The following is a 9093-nucleotide window of genomic DNA, read 5'->3' on the forward strand; positions in this document are numbered from 1 at the left end:
AGCAGAATTTATTTTCTTGTTGTTTTAATTTGAATTCTACATATCAACGATCGTGTTTATGTAATAAAGCACACCTGGTTTCTAATACTATCAATATCAGTACAAACACTATATTAAAAACAAGAAACTTTTATCCTAAACTTAAACCTTCCAAGCAAAACAAACTCAATAAGATCTTTTTCTTCATCGCTAATTGTACATACGGACATCAATAAGAAAATTACGCTGTAGCTCTTCCAAAAAGTAAACTATAAATGTAAAATGTTAAAGAAATTCTTTGTAAGCTTATGTTAGGTATCAATTTAAATTGAATTTAATTATATGTAAATAATTGTTTTCCTGTTAATTTACTAAAAACTTTAGGACAGCATATCAAGCCAATGACTCGTATTTAAAGATTTTCGTATACCAACTAAATCCTTTTCTACAACTGCTTAGATTTTATAAAGAATGTGAGGAGGTTATTTTCACTTAAATGCAAAGAGAAAAAACAAATAGGAGCGATTTAATCGAATTTATAATGTTTAATGGCAGTTAATCGAAGTAACAGAAGTCCCAGTGGGAGAGTTCCCACTCATCAATAAATATCAATTCAATTAACAAAATGATTAGCAATTAATTATGCCCCAACAACTAGTTAGTTTATACATTTTTTGTAAAACCAATTAAACAATTAGTTTCACCTTTTTCTATAAGCAGATATGGATAATAATTAAAAGAACGAAAAAGAAAACCGAAAACACGAATCAAATTATGAAATATGAAAAAATGTGCGTTTTATTTTTGGAACACAGTTTGCGGTTGAAGTTTTATACCCATGCAGAGTGTATTACAGTTTTAGCCAAAAGTCCTACAGTTTCAGAGCTATTGGAATGAAACTTCGGAAAAAATATTTTTTCCGAAGCAGGTAGTCTATAAGTTGGAATAATATTACTTTACTAATAATATTATATTTTTTATTCGATATCATTTTCATTCATTTTTTATGACCCCTTTCCAAATTTTCGAAAAATGAGTTTCCAGAAAAGAGACCTAAAACCTGCACTTCTAAACTCATAACTTTTCTTACAGACATCCGATTTTAAAGTTACATACCTCCAAATGATTGTGGCTTAATCCTCTAAAAATCTGTGTTTTTACTTTAGTTTTTATTTTTTGGTCGATTTTTCGTCATTTTTCACAATGTAACCCCTTTCCAAATTTTTGAAAAATGGCTTTGCAGAAATGTCTTCAAAATAAATAAATTTTCCGATTTCAAAGTGGCATACTTCAACATGATTGTGGCTAAATTCCCTAATAAAATTAGTTCAAATCTTTAGTTACATTTTTGGGTCGATTTTTTGTCATTCTTATGATCGAAAAATGGCCAAAAACTGCACTTCTAAGCTCATAACTTTTCCCACAGAACTCCGATTTCAAAGTGGCATACTTCTAAATGATCGTGGTTTAATGCTCTAAAAATCTGTGTTTGAATCTTGGTTTAGATTTTTGGGTTTTGAACTTTTCGAAAAATACTTCTTTTACAGATATCCGATTAAAATGTGGCGTACTTCAAAATGATTGTACTTTGATTGTCCTCCCCAACCTAATAAAATGGCTTTAAAATAAATGAAACAAAATTAAAATATACACACACGGAAACACTTTCCTTGCCTTTTTCTTCCAAAAGAGACCGCATCTCAAGAGAAGGCGTAAATCTGCATCAAATTAAAAATGCGCGCGTGTGAGTTTTTCGGAGGATGGGGTGGAAATTGCGGAAGACAGTGGGACTGAGTTTGTTTTAGCGCTTGTGCATGCAGTTAATGTGCTTATTTTAAAATTTAAATTGGCTTGCGCAGTGCGCACTTGAGTAAGAACTCCACAAAAGTGGGCGAGGGGATAAGAGCATGTGTGTGCGCTCTCCTACAAGATTCGCTTTAATAGAAAGTTTGCACTGCCTTTTACTTTTTCTTGGGGGTTTTGCATAAAGCTCATGGTGTAATTAACAGTCACTTGCAGTGGCAGCAATGCGGAGCGATAGCTAGAGTATGTGCGGTTGTGCCAGGGATATATGACTGCATTAAGATAAACAACTTAATTATTTCCACAGGAGCGTACGAGCTGCACTTTTGCAGCTCCTCGAAGGAGCAGAAAATGAAAAGGAACTGGAGCTCGTCAAGAGAGTATGCTGTTGATGAAAGCAACAAGGCTTCAACAAGCTAATTAAATACTTTGAAGATTGTCAGGAGACTTAAGAGGTCAATAAAACTTGTGAGGAGAAAAACAGTTGACCGCAAAACCAAACTAATGGCAAGTCTATTTTAAGCTTTCTTCCAATCTATTGTTACGGTCACACACGTGTCGGCATTTCAAAAATGATATGTCCACACAATGAACTTAAATAACTAAATTATTTTCAGCTCAACTAAAGCAACTTAATTGGAATCGAGACATGTGTCCAATATCAACAAGACGAAAACGCTGGTTCAAGTTCACCTTCAAATTTATAATAAAACTGACCTAGCCAATAAACAGAAACACAAAAGAGATTTTATACAACTTTTATTGTGTACTAAAAATTCAATGAATCTGAAACTTAAGGAAATTAAAAATACCTTACTAAATTAAAATAAAACCAATTAAAAATGTGTCCTCAATAATTGTTTGTTAGGTCTCCAACATTTTCATTAAATCTAAAAAGTTCAATTTCGAGTTTTATTATTAGACTTTCTGAAAACATTTGACTATGATTGCACTATTGAAGTGCGAAGGCAATTAGCTCGGTCTCCTGGAAACCTCAACTCCATTTTGTGTTAATCAAAAGTTTCGGTGTTCTCTCACTTTTATCCCCATAACCCCTCACCTTTTAACAGCAAACTCCGAAAGTTATCCTGGCAGTTGTGCCGGAGAGCGTTTTGTCATTCATTACAAATTTTCACACATGGCCCAATTAAATTATTCAGCCCCATACACACACTCACCCCGAATAGTTTTAATTAAATAATAGATACAAGCTACCTTAGCTAGCAACTCTAGTTGTGGGCGTGGCACCATACTACCAGCTGCTCTGGCTGCTTTTTTCCTCATTTGGTACTCAACTTTTGGCAGATGGAAAAGTTTTCCAGCACAAAACGACTCCCGAGACAAAAGCCTATGGCCGAATTAAGGTGAATATGTGTCAACTGTACCAAAATGTTCGAGTGTCTTTATCTTCCACCCCTCCCCTTCTTTCGACTATCTCCATCTTGTGGAGCTTGTAAGACATTTAAAATTAATGTGCTATGAAGGCGTTTGAGAGCTTACAAGACAATCCAAAGACAAGTCGAGGACATGCAGCTGTTAACATAATCCCACCCACTACATAACGCTTTTCAACACTGCTCGAAGTAGTTTAAAGTTGAGAGCAGATTTCATCCGTTTTTCTTGGTAAAACTTAAAGTGGGTCAACTTTAAATAAGCTGAACGATATGTTTGACAATGTGGTTCAGTGTTGAACAATGAAATAAAAAGCGAACAATAAACTTTATCGACCTAGAAATTTCTTGCGAGGAAGTGCACTAATGTAATAAGGGATGTATTTCTATTTATTCACTCGTAACCGCACGCATGAGGCACACAATTAACCTTTGCACAACTCCATTCAATATAATAGTTTGTAAACACGGTTTGAAGTGCTCATTTTTCATTCAGAAAGTACAGCTTTTCTTGGTAAAAATTAAACAATGACCTGTAATGGGAACAAGTATCATTGTCCTACGATTTGTTTGCTAAGCACTCAAGGAGGGGTATGTCACATAGATCTTATCGCTTATCTGCCTGACCATACGATATCACAGGCACATGTTAGCCAATTATCATTTGCAGGGGTTACTAGCAATTGCGTTTTACAGTAGCCATAAATGTAAAAGAGTTATAGGTATTTCCACAAGTGCGACACAAGTGTCACAAATCATGTGACTTAAGAGTCATAAAGAAAGTCTGTTAATTCCTCTTGTATAAGAGACACTCAATATACATATATGTATATATAATTTCAATTATTATTTCATTTATATGTATTATTTCAAGATTTATCATACGATAACACATTTCTCCACCTAAATAAAAAGAAAATGCTTAAGTAATTTATGTCTAATGAAAACGTATTACCCTATTTTTAAATTTCTGAAATATTTCCCGACTTGTCTTATAAAGCTTGTATATGAAGACCATACCTGGACATCCAATTTTATCATTTTTTATCGTGATCACACACTCATCTGATAACAACTGATCGATTACCGACTTATGTTAGGTAATTGCCTGATGACCAACCGCGACATGTATATGTCTTCAGTTCTTGAACTGAGTCCGAGTCACAAGCAACCCATTACCCATAATGTCGGCGAGGACATATGCTTTGGGCCTAATTTGCCTTTTGGTTTTCCTTCTAGGAAGTTCCACGACCCAAGCCCAGGCTAGTGATTATGTGGAACTCTGTAACTTAACCAGCAGCATCGCTGTGGATCTTAGTCAGGTGAGAGAATTGCTGAATTTAAGGCACTTCCAGAGTTAACCTGAAATTTCCAACCAGTTATCTGGCATTTGGTGGGAGGTGGCCCGTCAGCCGTCCGCAACCGACTTTTGCACCGAAGTCAATATAACAGTGCTGCCAAACCAAGTCCAGGATAATGTCTTAATCGATACCACATATGCCGTATCGCCCGATTACCCGTGGGTGAATCAAACTATGAATGCCACGATCACCGTGGAGAACGTAACTATCGAACAGGATGGCTTCAACTTCACCTACTGGAATCCGCCGGGCTACACCCCCTATACAGTGTACAAGGTCCTTTACACTGACTACACCGACGCGACCCTCATTTGTGGCTATACGAATCAGACCGACATGTCCACCTCATTCGGCATAATCCTCTCCAGAGATCGTGTTCTCACCACCGATGCACTGAATAAACTGGAGAGCTTTGCCTTTGGCCTGTCCTCGAACTTCTTGAATGGCACTATGTCGGTGATAACTCAGGGCGAATCGTAAGTACAAATTGATACATGATGAAGTAAAACTTAACAATAAATATATATATATATGTATATATTATATATATTGCATTGAGAGATATGAATATATCATATGTTTCGTTTTAAAATTAATAACCCAATATCTTATGAATATAGTTTTATTCCTTCCAGTTGCTATGCACCATCCGGAGCCGATCCCTCTACCATCGTTTCCATGCTGTTGATTGCCCTGGCCTTTATTATTGTCAATTGTGTTGACCGTCAATTAATTTAGTCTACAAGAAAGATAACCATTTTCGCTTTGGTTTTCAACTAACCTCACTTAACTTATCTTAACTTAAAACATAATTTGCGTTGCATAGAACTTTAAATGTAAATATCAAAACAAAAAATAAAAGCATTCGTATTCATTATCTATTTATTATTATTTTTTTTGGGCTTTAGCTAAAATTAAACATGTGTCCATATCTGCCGAATGTTTTTAGCACTTGAAGACTATGAATTACTTTAGTACTTTTCCAGGTTACCGATTGCTACTTAAAAATGTATATATGCTATATTAAAAATGTTTCTTTATCGCAATTGGGGTTTCTTTCTCCTCATGTTTTGTTTTTTTTGCATTCTTGACTTCATTTTCATTGATGACTCAGTGTCTGCCAGCGATAAGGCCATTTAATCCAGAAGTCAAGACGTTTCCTCTCTATATGTATTTTTGATAAAGGGTAATAGATCACTAAAAGGTTTAGATAAAACTCGAAAATGGAGACTTCAATTAATTTAATACTTGTTTTTGTTATCTATGGGGAATGATAAGAAAACGTACCTTGTTTATGGCATTGCCGAGTGTAAAGAGTGAGTAATGTAAAATACTACAACAGCTTTCAGACGGGAAAAAACGTAATAAAAATAAAGTAGGATATCTAAAATAAACAGAACTTCCGAGTTTTAAACAAAATGTGGTTATTGTGGTATTATAATTATTTTTACAATATTAATTTATTATAAGATATGCAAACATAATAAAACAATAAATATTTTATACCCTTTTGTATTTGCATAACACTTTATATTCAGCCGTTTTAACCAATTATACAGTTATTGTAGTTCAGCTATATGGTTGTTAGCGATAACGTGTCTGTTAGCCTGCAAGTCTATTTTTGGCCAAAAGTATCATTTCCTGGAAAACCATGTCCAAGAGCTTTGCAGGTAAGATAGCTTATTGTCCAACGTGCAGGGGAGTTTTCAAAGGAGCAAGAAGAAAGGCGAAAAGCAATAACAAGTACACCCGATTGTCAGAGCCCCAAGGGGATTAGTCATACAATGGAGCGATAACCGACGTCAGATGTACGTAAATCAGTGACAGAGACCAGGCGCCTCCACATGTGCAGGCATTGATAATGGCTGCGAAAATACTGGAGAAAGATACACGGCTATAAAAGCCAGCCGCGGATGGGCAGCCAGTTCAGTTGAACGACGCACTCGCAGCGAATCGATCGCAGAGCCGGAACCCTAAAGATATAGAACCCAAACCGAATAAAAGTTACAGTACCGCAAGTGACATCATGTGCAAAAGTGTGATGATTTGTTTGGCCATCGTGGCCTCCCTTTCGATGGTCTTGGCCCAAACCCAAACCCAGACCTGCGCTCAAGCCAACAGCCTGGACTTCAACAACCAGACCTATGTGAGTGAGAAAAATATTATTGGTGTTATTGCCAATAAATGGCATCAAATTAATTGGATAAGTGAAAACAGATCGCTTTGGATTTTGACAAACTTAATTAAAAGGAAAATAGTCATTGTATTTTGATTGGTGACTGCAAATTTGTAAACGGACAATGACAAATGGCAGAGCCATTCATTTCTATTACTAACCATTTTTTCTAGCTTCATGGGCTCTCGTGATAAAATGAATCAAATCGCTTCGCGAGCTAAAAATAATGTTTATTTCATTTAATGGATCGTTTAATGTCCTGAAAGCAAGGATTTTCTACTAATCAATAATTAAATGGACTTTAAATTTTATAAAACAACTTAATTTTAAGGCGCTTGCCAAGTACAATTTTTAAATGATCGATCGCCAAAACTTAAAAAGAAAATGTATATGTAAAGCACTATTATAAAAATGCCTCTTTTCCCATTTTCCAGTTCAGTGGCCAATGGTTGGAGGTGGCCCGCAATCCGGCCTCGAATGTGTCCTGCATTACCCTTAACGTGGGCTACTTGGGCAACACCAATGTGTTGGTCAATGTCACCCATTCGAGCAGTAACGTCTCTCTACTGGCCGATGTCCATGAAAGTGCGAATATAACTCTGGTGGCTGGATCCACTACCGGCTACAATGTGAGCATTGTGCAGGGCCAAAACACGGAGTACGTCTTTATCAAACTGCTGCAGTATGTGAACAACACCTACCTGGTGGGATGCAGATACAGTAATGGCAGTGACACATCGAGCAGCGCCGGCTTTATTTTGGCCAGAGCTAATTACACGGCCGAGGGCGTGAAGATTTCTAACAACAATGCTGCCCCATTGTTTAGCAACTTCCAGGCCAACACCTACGGCAATGTCACTCAGTTGAAGTAAGTCTTAACATTAAATAGGAAAATCATTTCTACCTATTTATTGACATATATTTTAATCTTTCAGCTGCTATGCCAGCTCTGCCGGTCAGACTGTGCCCCTGACCCTGATTTCTGGCTTCCTGGCCCTCGCTCTGCTGCTGATCAAGGCCTAAGGACGAAGAAGTAACTTATTGCTGTGCCTAGCCAACTTAAAAAAGAAAATAACCAAACCAAACCAAAAAACACTTGCCTAAGCTATTGCGTCACTCTCTTTATTTAGTTTTTAGTTCACTTTAAACTCCCCGCTCTGACAAATGAGCCAAGGCAAAACGATGTCAATAAAAGTAAACCAAATTGGGTGAGGGCCCGTAAAAAAAGCCCCATGAAAAGAACAAAACTCGATAAAGGTGTAGAGACATTATCAAGTGTCTCAATGCTCTGCTGCAATCAGTGCTTTAATTTGCTGGCAACTTGTTCAAAGGTATGCGTGATAAGATAAACGCAAGTGATAACAAAATATATGACTCTGCCACCAATTCACACAACCATTGAATGGAGTTATATTTTTGTTTTTGTTCCCCCTTTGCCATTATCTTACAGGCAACTCATAAATCAATCAATGGCCGCATGTTCACAGACAAACAGATTTGATACGTTTTGCCACTGATTAATTGATTGACAAATCACTTCAGTTCACCGTTTCTACACAGTTGGCTAATTACTCTGGTTTAAGAGCCAGTTGCGTTATCGCTTATTGGTGGGATTTCAATTGGCCTATCTTTTAGATTTTATGCCCTAATGAGGTTCATTATGCGATAAGGTTCGATTCCGGGCGATTTGCTGAGATTTGTTAGGACTATACAAAAGTGTAATTACTTTATTGGCAGTAAAAAACCTAAAAAAAAACAAATTGGTTGCATCACAAAAAACAAATCCCAAGATATCGTTGTGACTTATGTCTGATAGTGTCGAAATAACAAAAATATGTCAGTGCCACAGGCAAAATGATCAAAAGACCAAATGACAATTATATTGACATTGTAAATTACTTTGCCCTTGGAAAATAAACTAAGATACTTGCACTTAAAATCAAACCAGACGGAACATTATCTTGAGGAATGTATAAACAAACAAAAAGACAGTGCATTTTAAATTGATAAGATGAGAAATTAAACAAAACAAGTGATAAATAAGAAGGTCTTAATATTAATACATATTTGCAAAGTGATATATTACACAATTTTTTTATCAAATAATACGTCTTTATCGAGACAGGCTTATTAAAAATGGTAGTATTATTAACTTACGTCATACCTTGGAAATTTCAAAACTATTAACTTGTAACAAATAAAAAAATGAAGGAAATATTATTAAGAAGAAGCACAGTCATAATTCTCTACGATATTTCTGTATGCAAATATGAACCAGTATTCCATTGCAAAAACACAGGTACTTCGCTGAAGAGCGTACTCAATATATTCATACCCAAACAATATTCTATAGCACTTGGTCAGATGTCAGAAAAGTTGTCAA

General features: G+C 36.0%; 2 protein-coding genes across 3 annotated transcripts; both read left to right on the top strand.

Moving 5' to 3' along the window:
• Nucleotides 1-4328: 4328 nt before the first annotated feature.
• On the top strand, nucleotides 4329-5415 carry LOC108043142. 2 transcript variants are annotated; one of them, XM_017121706.2, is made up of 3 exons: nucleotides 4329-4495; nucleotides 4553-5010; nucleotides 5155-5415. In XM_017121706.2, exons 1-3 carry the CDS (start codon nucleotides 4358-4360, stop codon nucleotides 5270-5272), a joined length of 714 nt encoding a protein of 237 aa, XP_016977195.1. In that variant the 5' UTR covers nucleotides 4329-4357; the 3' UTR covers nucleotides 5273-5415. The 2 variants fall into 2 exon arrangements, with proteins under 2 accessions (XP_016977195.1, XP_016977196.1); XM_017121707.2 differs by having other exon boundaries at nucleotides 5170-5415.
• Nucleotides 5416-6450: 1035 nt separating this feature from the next.
• LOC108043145 lies at nucleotides 6451-8105 on the top strand. The gene is made up of 3 exons (XM_017121709.2): nucleotides 6451-6680; nucleotides 7145-7578; nucleotides 7646-8105. Exons 1-3 carry the CDS (start codon nucleotides 6561-6563, stop codon nucleotides 7731-7733), a joined length of 642 nt encoding a protein of 213 aa, XP_016977198.2. The 5' UTR covers nucleotides 6451-6560; the 3' UTR covers nucleotides 7734-8105.
• Nucleotides 8106-9093: the final 988 nt, after the last annotated feature.

This window comes from Drosophila rhopaloa, unplaced genomic scaffold, assembly GCF_018152115.1.
Source record: "Drosophila rhopaloa isolate 14029-0021.01 unplaced genomic scaffold, ASM1815211v1 contig_167, whole genome shotgun sequence".
In the NCBI taxonomy this organism is placed as follows: domain Eukaryota; kingdom Metazoa; phylum Arthropoda; class Insecta; order Diptera; family Drosophilidae; genus Drosophila; species Drosophila rhopaloa.

Coding starts and splice junctions, on each gene's coding strand:
- LOC108043145 (XM_017121709.2), top strand. CDS start 6,561: ATGTGCAAAAGTGTGATGATTTGTTTGGCCATCGTGGCCTCCCTTTCG. Junction 6,681..7,144: donor ACTTCAACAACCAGACCTAT/GTGAGTGAGAAA, acceptor CCCATTTTCCAG/TTCAGTGGCCAATGGTTGGA. Junction 7,579..7,645: donor GGCAATGTCACTCAGTTGAA/GTAAGTCTTAAC, acceptor TTAATCTTTCAG/CTGCTATGCCAGCTCTGCCG.
- LOC108043142 (XM_017121706.2), top strand. CDS start 4,358: ATGTCGGCGAGGACATATGCTTTGGGCCTAATTTGCCTTTTGGTTTTC. Junction 4,496..4,552: donor TCGCTGTGGATCTTAGTCAG/GTGAGAGAATTG, acceptor ATTTCCAACCAG/TTATCTGGCATTTGGTGGGA. Junction 5,011..5,154: donor GTGATAACTCAGGGCGAATC/GTAAGTACAAAT, acceptor TTATGAATATAG/TTTTATTCCTTCCAGTTGCT.